We start from the raw sequence: 16601 nt of genomic DNA on the forward strand, positions 1-16601 counted from the left end.
GCCTAGAATACCAGCGGTGCGAGAATCGGTTTCCCACGGATCAGCTTAATTACAAGCTAATTTTGTTAGTATTGAGACAGACATCCAATCCTAGTATCGGAGCGGTGCATCCTTACTCTCTTTAAGAACTTTTGACCCTACATTTTATAGTGAGTAATGGTGCTCAGGGCATATCTGTGCAGGTGTCGCTGCACAGTAGAACAGTGCACCACCACTCCAGAGTCTGTTAAATCTTTACATTTTCTACATTTTCATGGTCTTTTAGACCTCAACTTGACCTCCACCATTCCTGTACACTACCATTTCCTAAATGGGGAAAGGCTAATTGAGGAAAAGGCTATCTGAAATCATTTAGCTACCTTCCTATAGCCTTCTCTTGCTGAGTGGGCATCATTTTAATAATGAGCGCCAGACAGCTGCTTTAGAGGATGTGGTCAATTCAGGTGGTCCTGAAACAAGTTATGCAGACCTTAAAATAATCTCTAAAAATATGTTTTGCAGTTGTAACACACAGCAATATAATTACGGTGTGGTATTATGTCCATATCATGTGGTTCCAGATGGGTAACTTCTGTAGGAGAGGCTAAATTTCACATACCCCCCACCACTTGTATTTTTTATTATTTTTTTTTACACATGGGAGCAAACATTTAGTATTAAATCAAGCAAAACAATCACTAGCCAAGCTCCACTCCTGATTGTCTTGCCAGAATTGCCTACAGGGCTCCAGCGAAGCGTTGACAGCTAAGAGACATATTTCAGCAATGGATTTTATGGGTCTTACTGAGCACTAATTTCATCAAGTTCAATTCCGGTTGCGATTATGAGCTTTGGACGCCACAGGGCTCTGCGTTATGACTTCCACGGAAAGCTACAGGGCTTTTTGCTCGATTGGGCAAGTGGCTGAAAACAGCTTCAAAAAAAAAAAAAAAAAAACGACTCTAGGAATAGGATCTTAAAGCACCCCCTGAGTATGATGTGATATGATGGGTGCGTGCAGCACTCTTGCTCGCCCCTCCCCAACCCTACACACTTCCTAATGGAACGCCATCACACAAACACAGCCTCAGCAGCATGGGCGCGAGAGGTTGCTGGAGCAGGTGAGAAAGCGCAATCAAGCTGGAGAGAAATATATCATTGTTCACAGCTTCCACATTCCCCTTTTTGCTTTACCCAAGTAAGGCTTTCTGCAACTGAGATTGTACCTGGTGATGGTTATTCTGGTAAGTTGTTCTGGTAACAGCCCCCCCCCCACCCCCCCAAAGGTGGTAAAACTCATCTCATTCACCGCTGATTTCAAAAACACACATGCAAACCATTGCGGATGACGCAGCTGTTGAGCTGTGCTTGCTGAGCCGCCTGCTCAGTGCTGCAGGTGCAGAAACTGTGCTGTCAGGAGGTGGTTTATACGTATTAGGCAATGAATGAACAGTCAGTTCTTGAAATGAATGTGTTGGAAGCTGGAAGTAGGAAAAATGGTCAAGTGCAAGAATCTGAGCCACTTTAATAAGCGCCGAATTGTGATGGCTAGACAACTGGGTCTTGTGAGGTGTTCCAGTGTAGTGGTCAGTACCTACCAAAAGTGCTCCAATAAAGGACAACCAGTGAAGCGGCGACAGGATCATGATCACACAAGGCTCATTGATGCGATCCATGGATGTTATGGAATCAGTGTACACAGTAATATCAGAACATTATGACCATCCCTGGTTTGAAATTAACTTGGCCCATTCTATCAGCTCCCTTTACCATACAGGAGCACGTTGTAGTTCTATATTAACAGACTACAGTTCATCTGTTTCTCTGCATACTCTGTTAGCCTCCTTTCACCTTGTTCTTCAATGGTCAGGAGCCCACAGGACTGACCACTGACCACAGAGCCGGTCTTATTTGGGTTGTGGGTTATTCTCAGCACTGCTGTGACACTGACACTCTATTAGGCACTCCTACCTCGTGGATGTAAAGTCAGAGACAGAAGCTCTCAGTTTGTGCGGGTCATCCTCTGGATCTTCATCATCTGCTTTCTGGGTGGTATTAATAAACTCCAGCAGTACTGCTGTGTCTAATCCACTCGTACCACCAGCGCAACGCACACTAACACACCACCACCATGTCAGCATCATTGCAGTCATGAGAATGACCCACCACCCAAATAATACCTGCTCTGTGGGGTCCTGACCATTAAAGAACAGGGTGAAAGGAGGCTAACATGTATGTAGAGCCACCAAGGTGCATCACACCACTACGACAACATGTGGTTTAGATGGGTTTAAATGGTAGCTGGATGGTAGCAGCTTTGTCTTATATCAGCAAGCCAAAGTACCGCAGGTGCTTCACTGGTAATTAACTGAACCAAGCTTACCTCCTAATGGTGCCTTGATCAGCACGTTTTTAAAGCTGTTTCATCACAAGAGTGTGAAGCCAAAGGTAAAAAAATACCCAGTTACCTGATTATAATTGTGCAGTGCATAGAAAAGTCTTGTGACCAGATCAGATGTGACTTCATGTTTTTGATGTTGCTCTCTGTCCTGAGCTCTACTTGAAAACACTGGGAATAATCAATGTTTCATGTTCTTGTAAAATCCCCCAAATGTCCCCCTAATTTGCTCCTGGTCAATTAAGCAAGCCCGTGTTCAATTAGTTCCAGCATGAGTCTGGCTCCTGGGAGGGCTTTGCTCTTTGCTCTGCACCAGCAAAAGACATTCTCAAGCAGCTATCCATCCAAGAGGGGAGGTACCAGACCTCTGCAGCCATTCATTGGTCATTTATCACCAGGAGAACTGGTGGTCTGTGTAGTACCCCCCCCCCCCATGCCTTGTACTTCTTAGAGTCCATAAATTAGATTTTAGCAAGAGTGACACAGATGTGTTGTAAGGCCAGCGTGCAATTTTCTAGGCCTGCCCCGCCTTTCTAGCATTAAGTCTTGCTAGTGTCAGCGGCCTTAGAGATGGAGGTTCAGCAGAAAAAGTGAAATTTTGAAGTGTTTTAAACCAAGAGAAAGTAGAATCATTGTTTGCCATTTAGCTTTGGCCAAAGTTACATTGCTAGTTCACTCAAACGATGGATTAGCAAGCTTTCTGCTGGCAGTGATACGACGTACGTTAATCCAGGCCAGACAATATTACATTTTAGAGCAGTCACTGTCAAACTTACAAACTTGAAAATGAATGATGCAAAGTATGACACAGCACTAATAATTTTTAGCTCTTTCCAGATGCTGCTTTGAATAACGATGGCTGCGAACACCTCCATCCTGCAGAAAACCTCAAGAACTCTTCTGGGGATTGAGTTTTAACAGTTGACGTTCTTGTATACTTGAATATCTCTCACTTCTCATTTCAAAGGAAATGATTTGATTATGCCTTGAGAAAATGTGATCTATATATGTATACCAGGGTCGGTATGGTGATTAGTCATGATATATGATCAGATGGTTAATTCAATGAATATTTAAATGTCTAGAAGTTATAGTTCCAAAAAAATAAAACCAGTGGTCCTCGGCTGGTTGTACCTGTGTAACCCCTCAAACTGAAACAAACAAGACTTCTAAATGTTTTTATTGTGCCATTAGATTGACTTTAGCTACAGTTGAACTTTATTTCTCCCCAATTTGGGTCACCCATTTACCCAACCCATGCAATTACATGCAATACTCCAGACACTTGGAGGGTAAAGACTCACATATGCCACCTCTGACGTTCGCAGCCAGACATCGTCTTATTTCCAGACTGCTGCCACTGCAACACCACCGCGCAACCAATGCGCTCTGAGGAAAGTGCCATGTACCCACTGATGCATCAGCCAGCAGACGCCAGTGCCGGCCAGCATTGCATTGAAGTAATGTGGGGCAAAAGTGCCAAATACCCACCCTGGAAAGAGCAAGGCCAATTGTGCTGTGTGTCGATGGCTAGCACCATACTGGGATTCGAACTATCAATCTCATGGTCATACTGACCACGCCTTTTCCGCTGGACCACTGTAGGCATATCACAAGTTAAACTTAAGCATAGAGGGTCATTATAGTGTAAGAGCATCACTATAAGCCTCTTCAGAACAATAACTGCCAGTTAACTGGCTGCACATTGATACATTACAACAGAGTAATGCAAAATGGGGCTGTAACAGAAACAGGTCAGTATTGGTTTGTCCAGTTTACAAATGTTTGTGATAGATAAAAAAAAATCTTCATAACCTTGTTAAAGCTAATTAGTTGCCATTACATTGTTCTCTCTCTCTTTGATCGTATAATATTCACAATAGTTTCCTTAGGGGAACATTTAGGAGAACATAATAGAACACATCCAGATGTGTACCTACCCGTCATTGCAACACAATAGAGCACAGGCCTGGCTTCGATTCAGCTGATGAGTCTATTTGCTCTTGTGAAATTGCTGTCTTAAAGCATAATAGTTCTGGAAGCACACTGACCAAGGGTGATTATGCATGCTCAAACATTCACTCGTAAGATGCCTAGCCTGAATTATTAACAACAGTGGCAGACACTGAAAATCCTGGGAAATCTTTATAATTAGTGGACCTCTAATAAACCAAACGGTGAGAATTCACTTTAGAATTTGTATATCGTCGGCTGCTGTCAACACTCCTTTGTTGCAGTGGCATTAACTCCGTCAAACAACTAATGGACACTTGGTTTAATTCGTTTTATGGCTTTAAAGACTGGACAGTTCCTTCGTGTGACCGCGTAATCCCTACTGTGAAGCTCCTGCAGAAAATCTTCTTTATGTTTACATCTCATTTATATGAGCCACCTCTCTGCAACTGTGAAATTAGAAAATCTGGACCGCTGTGTTCTACTTTTTATGACCGAATTTGATTGCTGTTGTTTCATGGTAATGAACACCACCCCAGTGTAGTGAGGGAGACTTCAGAGGTTCTTTAATCATATCTTTACAACACAAAGGTAAAGATATAGAAACTTCATAAAGGTTCTTTATGCCCAGAAACTTAATTGCATTTGTGTGTGTGTTATAACTTGCTTTATTTGTGGACTAGATCAGTACTTTACAAACTGTGAGCCACTGGTGGGTCACAGTGTGGGAACGAGTGGGTTGTAAAGAAGCCACATGTGAGAGTAGAGCTTAATGAAGCATGTGGTAACCATTCTGTTTTCGGGGGGGAGGGGGGGCGGTGTTATTAATGCAAACAGCACAATTTCTTTTTATTATATTTATCATATTGTTATTCTACAGCCTATACACATTTCTTACATTTATCATGGCATATAATTGTGTTCGTCTATGGAAATATTGGTTTATTTGAGTTGAATGGAAACCTTTTTTTAGACTAGAGACTAACGCCGCCTCTACATGTGAGTTCTGGAAACAACCTACCATGCAACCGACACACTGAAGCTGAAAAACTATTGACTGTAGGCCTTTAACCTTTGTGAGTGGGAAGAAGGGTGTGGCTTAGGGGCAAGAAAAATCTTTTTTTCTAATTTAAATGCTGGACTTGTAGTTAATAATAAGTCATATGTGTTGTAATGTTATTTTTATAGTATATATGTATGCTGATTATATCAATAATAAAATGTTGAGCATGTTTAGTTAAAATGTTTTTTTTGCAGTTTTGTTCCAACAATGATGATATGCAATATCACAAGTCATTATGTTTCTTTCTACAATATTTGATAATTACTGTGTCAACATTTCATTAAGTATGGACTTCCAGAATTCCTTTAAACAAATGTACACTAAGTGTTTATGCTTCTCCTGATCACATATCTCTCCTATAAAGCTGCTATGCCAGAGATGCAAGGTTTCATTACAGCAGTGACAGTATTTTAAGATCACTGTTTCCAATAATAACACACATTGGAAATATGCAAAGTAGCACGGCTGCTGCGGGGAGTGAAAAAAAAAACAAGGCAGCGCCGGGCAGTGAAGTTGAATGTTGAATGAAAGGATGTGTGTTAGTACACTTGGCTGATTTCACTGTTGATCCATTAAGCAGCATCAGTGATAAACAATGCTGAGTCATGCAGAATCAGTGATGGGAGTGATTTTATTACAATAAGACCCAGGAGGGATATTTGAAAAGTACCCAAACAATACTAATTCCCACAGTCTACTGTTGTGGTCTGTGATTATGCAATTATAATTGATTCAGAATTAGCTTAGATTTGGTAGGCCATCATATCATAATTTTTGTGATCTAAAAGAATTCTTTAATGCTTTTTCTTTTTCATCTAATTCAACTCCTTTTGTTTCCCCAGGGTATCCTACTCTGTGCATGTCTCCGATGATTACCCAGGTAGAGTATTTTTTGAAAGCATTTTAAACATCACATGACGTTTAATTATAGCTGCAATTAAATTATATTATATAATTATGGATTATATTACGTGATGTATTAATGTTTCTGATGTCTAAGAAAGTAATTAGGCCAAATACTTTACTAAAAATATTCTAATACAGCTACTACACAGCTTACCGATTTTGAAAACAAGGAGTATCTCACATTTAATGCGTGTAATTTAAAGAATTTACAAACCTTAACAGTCTTGTCATTGTGAGGGTGCACACACTTGACGAATAGTCCAAAATGATAATAACAAGAACATGTGATTGGGAAATCATATGATTTGCTGTGAAAACTGTGGAAGTCTTTTACTATGAACTAGTGTTCATTTAGTTGAAACTGTAAAAGGAGTGGCTGAGGAAACACCTCCTTCACTGCCCTCTCTCTGGCTTTTGTCTCTCTGGCAGCTTTCTCACTGGCTCTTGCCTGAATCAGCCATTTACAGTTATATTGCACACATCATTTCACACTTTAGGACTAGTGAATGGTTGGAAATATTTGGAGGTCTTTGATCGCTGTGAAGTTAGATTGGAAGGCTAAAGATTGGCTTGCTTCCCCCTCAAACCTTAAAGTAGATCACTTGTGTCCAGCAGAATCAGATTGTGAACATTTATCAGAAGAAACGGTGTAATGTCCACATGACCTTATTCCACTCATTTTTATTTTTTTTACAGTAATCATCTGATGTGTCTTTTTTTCTCCACGTTTTTATAACATACGTAACATACTGAAACGCATATTTGGACAGTGAGGTTTATTAAAAGGATGTCCTGTAGAGTCTGGTTCTGCCACTGTGACAGAAATCTTGAGTCGTTTATACATGTTTTATTTCGGTCAGTGAACTATAATTGGCCTGACAAGAAAGCTGCTTCAGGACATGTCAAGCAAAGGGACAGTTAATGTAGCTATGACTGACTACCCACTGCTCTACAATGAGGGAGCACTTTAGTGCTGGTTTTACCAAAGGGGCAGTCGAAAATAGTACTTACGGATCACTTTACTGTGGTAAATCTAAAAGAGCTTCTCTAAAAGAGAGAAAGGGTGGATATTATAGCAATGTGTTATCTTTACCATGGTAATTAACATACACAATGATACACTTTTCTGAGTGTATTATGTGTATTATGAGGACTTGAAATAGCTGAAGACATGTATAGACCATTTATAGAGCGACTTTGCATGCAGCCTTGTAAACTAGAAGAATGGAAATTCTGGGATAATGCTGATATCTGAGATTTTTCCAGGTACTTCCGGCTAATTCCGTTACATAAACATGCATAACATGTAAAAAGTAAAACTGAATAATTCTGTCTAAATCTAATTAGCATTATTGAGTAACGTGTATAAAAATGCAGATAGTTTGGTAAAATGCAGATATGTTGTGAACTTGGAATGGATATTTTATCTGATTTCAAAGAAGCATAAAGGCCAATTTATGCTTCTGCTATGAATATACGTTGTAGTCTACGCATAGCTGCATACCCTTTGCGAAGCCACAAACCCTAATCATGGCCCCATAATGTATGTATAGCGGCGTGTCCTATGTGTAGCCTCGCACCCTATGTGTAGCCATGTACCTTTGGTGTAACCGCGTACCCTATGCATAGTCGTGTACTCTATGTGGCGCTGTGTATCCTACACACAGCCGCGTACCCTACGTATAGCCCTGCACCCTACGTGTAGCCTACGTGTACCCTATGCATGGCTGCATAGCCTATGTGTAGCCGCATACACTATGTGTAGCTACGCTACGTCATGCGCACGTGCACCTCCCCAGAAATGTAACTACGCAACGCAAACCACAACAACAGTGCTTGGAACGCTTGGTAGCATCGTATTACTGCAATTTTTAATAGGGATACGGCTTTTTCAGTTCCGATACCGATACATAAACTTGGCGTATCGGTCGATACCTGATACCAATCCGATACCATTGCTGATTTAATACCTCACCATGTGGAAGAGACTTAAGGCATCATGATTGACTTACACATTACTTTACTAACTTTGTAAAACAAAATATAACAAATCAGTCTAATCATCCGATACCCGATCCAGCTCATTTTGATAATATCACCTCCAATATCAGATCCTAATACGGAATCGGTGCATCCCTAATTTTTTATTCAGTTGGACAAACATGGATCATGGATTCTGGGAACACTGATATGAGATAAATGGATGCACATGGCAAACCAAGTCATCAAATCTATCTGTATTTCCTCGTCCCTGTCTCTCAGTTGCCAAACAAATACGGAAAATTCACCCTCCTTCTGCCTCGGTTCAGTGGTCGTATGGATCATCTCTTCTGATGTCCTCTCTCTCTTTTACTGCAGAAAATGAACAATGTTAACCTTAACAACAGCTATTTTGCTTCAACATAATCCCCTCAGTTTCAGTCACCATCAGTCACAGTGGTGTGGGTCACTGTGTAGAATTGAAGCAGAAGCATTAATCAGTCTTATCACCTTGTTACCAAACCTTTGTCCACAATTAATGAGGTCTGTAGTCATACTTACTTAATTTTTATCATTGTGTTATTATTCAAATACAGCCTACTTAAATTGGTAGGTTATGAGTAACGGAGGCTGCCTGAGATGAGCTAACAGAGTTACAGTACACTACAGTGCTGGACGTGGTATGTCTTCTACAAGATGTAGTTTCTCCTCAGTGGTTCAATGCCATCATGTCTTATGTCAAACAACCTTATCAGCTCTTTGGCAGTACACTTACGGCAAGGCACTTGGAAGAGCAATATAAGGTGCATACTTAATTACAAAGATGAGCAAAACCATCATATTTTGGTACTTGATTTCAGTATCTGAATACCCTGATGTAATTACCAATGTTTATTAAATGTATGGAAATATTTGATACATGCCATATGTCATGAAAGCGTTTTCAAATATTGTGATGTTTTTGCCATATTGCCCACCCATACTGCTCAATGTTTCTGGTGTGTACTGTATTTTTATTTCCTAAGACACGCCGTTTGTTCGAGATCTCTTAAAGCTTGTTGTAAAAAAAAGACTTGAAAAAGCTTTAGAGCTGTGGGCCAGAGTGCTTTCTCAGTCTGAGAATGACCCTGATACTCTGATCCAAAACACATCTGCGACGAACAAGAGGGTTTTCTCCGAATCAAAGGCCAGAGGATGCAGATTCTCTTTTAGCCCTGTATGCTGGGGCTTAATCCACAGCCCAGTGGCACCCGGAATCAGCTTTGCATAAGAATGTAGACTTTCCTGCCTTGGATTTGGACATCATTCTCAAAGTCAGTGCAGTGTGCAGAATAACTCCCACAAACCGGTGGAATTTCTTTCTAACCCAGAATTGCATTTATTGTCATTCGGTGTCGTGAGGGCTAGTTCAGGAGGAAAATCATATATTAAGCCTTGCGACTTCTTTCCGAGATATCTTCTGTTTACCAGTGCGAAGCATCGAGGTCTTCATAGCTTAATCAATAAAAAGAAGTCAATATTAAATGAATACTGTATTATAAAGAGGTTGACTATGACATGGTCTCCTTTGTACATATGTACTCATTTGTTTACTGTTTTTCTCTCTTTCAGACAACACCTATGTCTCTAACTCTGAGAACGACGATGAAGTATTAGTCACAAGAGATCCTATCCCAGTGATTTTCCACAGAATAGCAACAGGTAAACCCCCCGAGAATGTGAGATGTATGCTACTTATTATTATAGGAAATGAATTCTGTCATAAAATTGAATGTGCGTTACGTCCATGTCAAAACTTTAAATTGACTTACTAATGCATTATTGGACTGAAATATATATGAACATACTGTAAACTGTGCTGATTAGAAAATATTAGGCTTGTTTTCAGCTACCCCGAGCTCTTCAAGGATATCTGAAGGTACTGTTATAGTATTTGAAACTCTCCAAACTATAAGGGATTACTCCTGTTTGGTTCACAAATTGTCCAGTTAATTTAATATGAAGCTCAGAACATCTTAAGGTTTTTCAAGTGACTCTGAAATTATAAAAAAAAAAAGTTACAAAATAGGAATAATGAACTGAATTAATGAATGTTTACATTCCCTTGTCAACAAACAGTTTAACTGGATATCTGTGGAGATGCCTTATAAAATAAAAATATATATCTTTATTTATTACTGTCATTTATATGAAGATCGGAACACATTTTGGAATTGCCAGTTTGACAGGGTTGGCAAATCAGTTTTCTCCTCTATATACACTATATGGACAAAAGTATTAGGACACCTGCTCCTTCTTTGTTTTTTCCGAAATCAAGGGTATTATAGAAGTGTATCCTGCTTTTATTGGAGTAACTGTCTCTACTGTCCAGGGAGAGCTTTCTACTAGATTTTGGAGGAGCATTGCTGTGAGGATTTGGTTGCATTCAGTGACAAGAGCGTTAGTGAGGTCAGGATGTCGGATCATCACCACTTTATATCCCTCTAGTCCACGCCTAGCAATCGCCATGGTGCCAATAGATTCCTGTTTCGACGGCAGTAATTCTCTACAGGGATTAAACAAGCTGTGTGTGCATTTTCACATCTGTGTCAGCACTGGGTGCAACGTAAAGCAGCTGAATGCATGAATTTATAAGGAGTGTCCACAAACATTTGTTCATATTGTGTATGGTCTCTCAAACATCATGTTTCATGTATAGAAGTCAGAGATTACAGCACTATTGGTGGCTTAGATATCCGGGCTATTGATGTATTAATATTGTAATAATAAAATATTGTATTAATGTGAATAAAGGCTGCATGATAGGGATATACAATGCTGATGACAGTGATATAAGAAGAAATAAGGAATAAGAAAACATTCATGTACATTCATGTACAAAAAATACACAGCAACAACTGCAAGCACATATTTTGTGCTGGTAGAAACACTTTTAGCCTTCCCTGAACAACTAATGTATTAATTGATAAAAAAGCTATTGGGGCTTCATACATTTTACACATAATGAAAGTAAAAGTAAGAATGGTCATCAGATGTAAAGCATTTTCACAGGCTAGCAGTTTGCAAACGAATAAGTCATTTGTACTGGAAGACCAGCGTTCAAACCCCATCCCTCAGGGAAGCAAAACCAGTGCTATAATGGTATGGTGCTTTTTCACCAGGCAGACTCCCAGAATCCAGAACCTTTAATGCCCTGGTCTAGAATGTGTTCTGTCTCCCCGAGTCGCAATATGTGGAGAAGACTATCGCCTAACAAACTTCTATCCTCTATAATGATCTGTCTTTGAGTAACTAGGTGTGTGTTTAACGATGTAACAAAGTGCTACACAAATTGTTTTTAGTGTTGCAGAAGTGTCCTGAGTTTCCTTGACTAATGTGAGCTACATGGCTAACTGCTATTCCTGTTCATTTATTTTATGCTGATTACCAACTAAAGAGGCTGATGCAGACAGCTAGAGGAGAAAGAGAAGCTTGCAGGATCTGTTCAGAACAAACAACAAAGAAATAGATAACTTTGTAATCCCTGCTGCTGAAGAGGTTTTATGACCACATTCTTTTACCACATTTCAACCCTTCTGCTGCAGTAGTCCACCACAACCAATAGGCGTTTGTTCTGATTCTGAATCTTTGGCAATGGTCCTATCAGATATACTCCCAGCATGTGTCTTGGTTCCACTGCTGCAGTATACTGGAGGTGCGCTGGCAGCTTGGTGAGATGAGGCTTATACCTCTGACAGCTTCCGCACTCCTTTCCTGATGAACGGCCTGTTTAACAGAGTCCAGGTGGTTTTCAATTGGTCCAAAAGGTGCTGATGGAATGCCTTTTTCTATTTGGTTCAGACAAACACCTGGAGGGTGATGGGGCAGATCTGCAAAAGAGGTAGATCCTGCCAGGTTGTTAGTCTTGCTGGGCAGGTCAGTTCAGCCTCCTGCGCTCTGGTGGTGTCCATCCAGTTTACGGGCAGACTATCTCCTTGAAGGAAGAAATCCTTGGCCGAGTGCTGAGGGACCCGTGACCCGTGGCCTTTTTTTCAGTGATTGCTCATAAAGTCATAATGGCTTTGGGTAGCCCATACCACTGCCCAGCACTCTTTTTCAGATGTGGAGTTAACCGTTAATAATGGTTAACATTAATAATGGTTAACATGGTGAATGCAGTCTTTGTAATACTGTCTGGCTCCAGCCACTTCTTAGGATCTTAGGTCCACCGAGATCCCATAAAGTGATTCCTGTATCTGCTGGACCTGTGGCATGGGATAGGGATGTAGCTATGCCTTGGCATTCAACCTGCGCCAATTCCCCAGCACCACTGGGAAAGCCCAGAAGAACATTGATGGATGGATGAGGCCTTTCTGTAACGTGTCTTTAAGGGGTTGCTTGATGACTTTTCCAAGAACGCTTGTTATGGACATTGGTATATGGATTGGTCACTCAGGGTGGTGGTGCAGTTTTAGCGAGCTGGTACGTACTGAAGGTAAGCGTTGCAAAAGGTTCGTGCAAAGGGCATATATGGCTGTTGGGTGAGGTGCAGTCACGCAAATCCCTTTTTCTTTTTTACGTCATTGTCTAAATCTAAAATTAGGCAATAGACCAAAACTGCATCCTGCAACTGTTCAGTTTTTCCACAATAAAGCTCCACGGATGCAATTAAATTTGTTGACATTTACTTGTATAGTGTGTCATGGCTAATGAGCATGTGCACATAAACGGCATGCAGTGATGGCCTGTCCGTCATAAGCCTGACTTCTCCAGTTTTGCAAACCTCTCTGAAACAGGAGTTCCAACTGTTCACAGATGTTTCTGCTTCGGAGCTGTTTGTCAGCATCATTTTGTCTAGACAAAAGATATTTCCTCAGCAGTGCCATTTTTACTTGCTGTGACAGATATAGAGTGGGCGCTAGACTCTTCTAATTATTAGCAGTATGGCTAGCCAAACAGTGAAGCAGTGACACCAGCACAGTGGTTAAGACATCCTGAAGCTACGGAGGTTCATGTATCGGTAATGAAGGCCGCTAAGTAATGAGAAAGTACCTGGTGTTGTTTAGAAAACGAGATCGCAGACAGGCTACCTGTTACCTGCTGCCTCCAGGAATGCTGGAGGATGGCTGAACCTGGCTGTGTCTAACTGCTAAATGCTGTGTGTTGTTCGTTCTTTAAGGCAGTTTTGACCTTTGCAAAGCTGAAGTCACTGAAGGCTGCAGTGTGTGAAATGAACCTGAGTGCTAGGCTTTTTTTCTGTGATTTTTTACAGCATCTTAACTAATTATAGTTCCAGGCCCACTTTAGGCATGTGCTGATTAATTATTCAAACTGTATAATCATGCTAACTACCTAACCCTTTTCTTTTTCCCTATTCAGGAAAAAGAAACATTGAAATCCCTCTTGTTAAAAATGTAATGTTTGTGTGTTTTATATCTGTGTTTTAGGTCTGTGAATTATTTCAATGACGTGTTAATTTCATATGGATGGGAATTACATGGGAATTAGCCGCTTAGCTCTCTGCAACTTTGTTGGTCATTTTGGTCACTAAATTATATTTACTAATCAAAGAAAAGGGGTAAGTTGGTAAATCATAGGCAGGCAATGTGGCTGTGTTCAGTCAACATTGCATAGATTTATATGTAGCCGTATTTCAAATAGTCCATTTTAATCGTTTTATTGTAAAATGTTTCGTTTAACATTTTATAAACATCCAGCTGTGAATATTGTTAGGAATTCAATAAGAATATTCGAGAATGTTTGGGTTTAATAAAAGACAACATAACAAATCAGTACACAAGTATTCTAATGATTTGGGCCAACCCTAAATGAATGACACCCATTAAGACTGCAACAAAGAAGGCTTGACTAAAGTACATTGGACAGTGTTGTGTGTGGAATACTGCAGCATATCTTACTGTTGAGTTTTAACACTTGGTCTAGTGCAACTTTAAAACAGATTTGTTAAAAAATAACACCAAACTGGACATTGGACTGTGTGAATGTGTTTCGGTGAGCACTTTGATGAATGAAGAAATGAATGTATTCCAGCAGGAATAAATTGCAGGCAAGTCATCAGCCATGATTCACCAGTTTGTTTGTACCCAGTCTTCAACACTATTGATTCACCTGTGTGTTTTATATTGCATTCGAAGACACAGTCAAAATCTATAACAATATAATTGCAATATCAAACCTTTATCCATATCATGCAGCCCTAGACTTTGATCTGTTTCAGTGTGCCACATCTGTGCGAGTTCTCCAATTACGGTTAATGCTGAAATCGCCTTTGACAGGCTGACAAATATGTGCCAGAGAATATTTGGCCCTAAATTAGATCACTGGCTCATTGTGTCGAGATAATCATCATTGGTTTCACATTTTCTACAGAGATAAGGATCAATAATGATGCCACCAGCTGTCTTTCCATCAAGTCGAAGCTTCAGATCGACAAAAACCCGGTAAGTTTTCATTCATATGAATTTCACATGCTGTAATAAATCATCTGGTGAATAATACAAGTGCAGACAAATGACTTTTTATTCATATCTTGCAGTGCCATTATGCCATAGAGGAGGACTCGGAGGGCGATAATGACTCTGAAGAGTTCTACTATGGTGGTCAGGCAAGTGCAGACGATTCTCAAGGGAATCTTTTGTGTCTAATTGAAAACATATTAAGAAATTAGATTTTCTAGCACCTGGACCGTTTGCTTTGAAGGTCAAGGATGAACCCATCCCTGGCAAAGCCAATGAACCTAGTAGCTCTTGACTAATAATGGTATAGCGTGAGAGTTGGAGTGCGAGTCAGATGAAGAAAGACTAATGATAGGTCAGTCATTTTTGCCACCTGTAAATGTGTGAACTTTAGCCTAAATGAAAGTTCCTATCTATGTAGGTACTTAATAGCGTGAAAGTAAGAAGCGAAAATGGATTTCATACCCAACCAAGGCCAAGGACACTTTCATGCTAGATTTCCCCTCCACGGCTCATATAAAAGAACTTTTGGCTTTCTTTTGCTTGAGTAGTGTATTGGCCCATTCATCAAACAAGGTGAGAGGAGGTTTCAGTCATATGAATGAATGTCTGCACAAACGACTCCTTCTTAAATGACTCATACGCCAGCTCGTCGGAGGAGATCCATTATGGTAAAGCCGCAAAGACTGAACTCGATTTGCCCTCAGTGGGCCGGACTCGTGGCAGGCTTTTGTGACTGATTAGCAGACTGCCGTTTGGATGGAGACGCATACCCTAATGCCCTCAGTGGCTGTGAATGCACACTGGCACTCGCTCACGGTAATGTGGCCCCATTACAGCTCTGACATCCTTGCTGCTTCTGAGAGCGCTCAATCACCGAAGCTGCGTCATCTGCAGGCTACGTTTCAGGGCCTCTGAGGAGCAGAGGAGAAGGTGCTTTTGGGGTGAAATAAGGAGATTGACTTTTCGTGTACACTTTAGGAGATGGACCTTGTTCGCGTTGGTAAACAAAGAATCAGTGCCAGTGCCTCCAGGGACTGTTGGGTCTTCTCCAACAACTTTAGGCCAGTATGTGCTCAGTCATTAGAAATACAGCAACAAGCTACAGAACCTAGATTTTTTTCCAGACAGGGTCTGTTTGCAGTAGTGACTTTTGTTTTGACACGGTCTGTTCATTTGTAATAGTGACTTTTATTTTGACATAGTCGGTTTGTATTATTTTTGTTATTTTGACATAGTTGTTTGTATTTTTATTTTATTTTGACATGGTCTTTTTGTATTAGAGGCTTGTTTTGACATGGTCTGTTCGTTTGTATTATATTCTTTTTTATATGGCCTGTTTGTTTGTATTAGTGACCTATTTTGATACAGTGTGTTCTTTTATATTAGTGACTTTTATTTTGACTCAGTCTGGTTGCTATAGTGACTTCTATTGAGGGAATTATCCCTGTAAACGTAACAGTGGCAGTAAAACTGTATTCCACACTGTTATGGTTAAACTTTGGCGATTAACCCGCGGCCATTCTAAACTGTGGGGGCCGAGCTGTATGGATCTCAGATTATCCGTGATCCTTTAACCCTACTAGTGAGTTTAGATGCGTAGTCTAACATCGCAGACAGGTTTCAATATCAATTCTTCTTGTAGTTGAAGTTCATGATGCCACTTCGAGGGCATCTGAAACACATCTACTGTCTGTGGGAAATACACACTTTTCCAAATACACCAGATCTAGGAGTGTTTGGCCATTTGTTTGCCATTTTTCCTGTTAGCCTTAATAACAGGACGAAAATTAATCAAGTTCATAAACAGCAAAAGATAATTTCTAACTCACGCCGCTAAAGAACCACTGAGACACTGAATAATGAC

At 40.3% G+C, this 16601-nt stretch overlaps 1 protein-coding gene across 2 annotated transcripts in view; it reads left to right on the plus strand.

Annotated features, from left to right (window-relative positions):
• Window positions 1–16601, plus strand: part of parp8 (poly (ADP-ribose) polymerase family, member 8) — a 56050-nt gene that overhangs the window by 13594 nt on the left and 25855 nt on the right. For both annotated transcript variants that reach the window (XM_072664360.1, XM_072664361.1), the window contains exons 3-6: window positions 6236–6273; window positions 9891–9980; window positions 14649–14719; window positions 14815–14883. In XM_072664360.1, coding sequence (XP_072520461.1) covers window positions 6236–6273; window positions 9891–9980; window positions 14649–14719; window positions 14815–14883 — 268 coding nt within the window. The remainder of the gene's footprint in view (window positions 1–6235; window positions 6274–9890; window positions 9981–14648; window positions 14720–14814; window positions 14884–16601) is intronic.

Source organism: Salminus brasiliensis, chromosome 20, assembly GCF_030463535.1.
Source record: "Salminus brasiliensis chromosome 20, fSalBra1.hap2, whole genome shotgun sequence".
Lineage (NCBI taxonomy): Eukaryota > Metazoa > Chordata > Actinopteri > Characiformes > Bryconidae > Salminus > Salminus brasiliensis.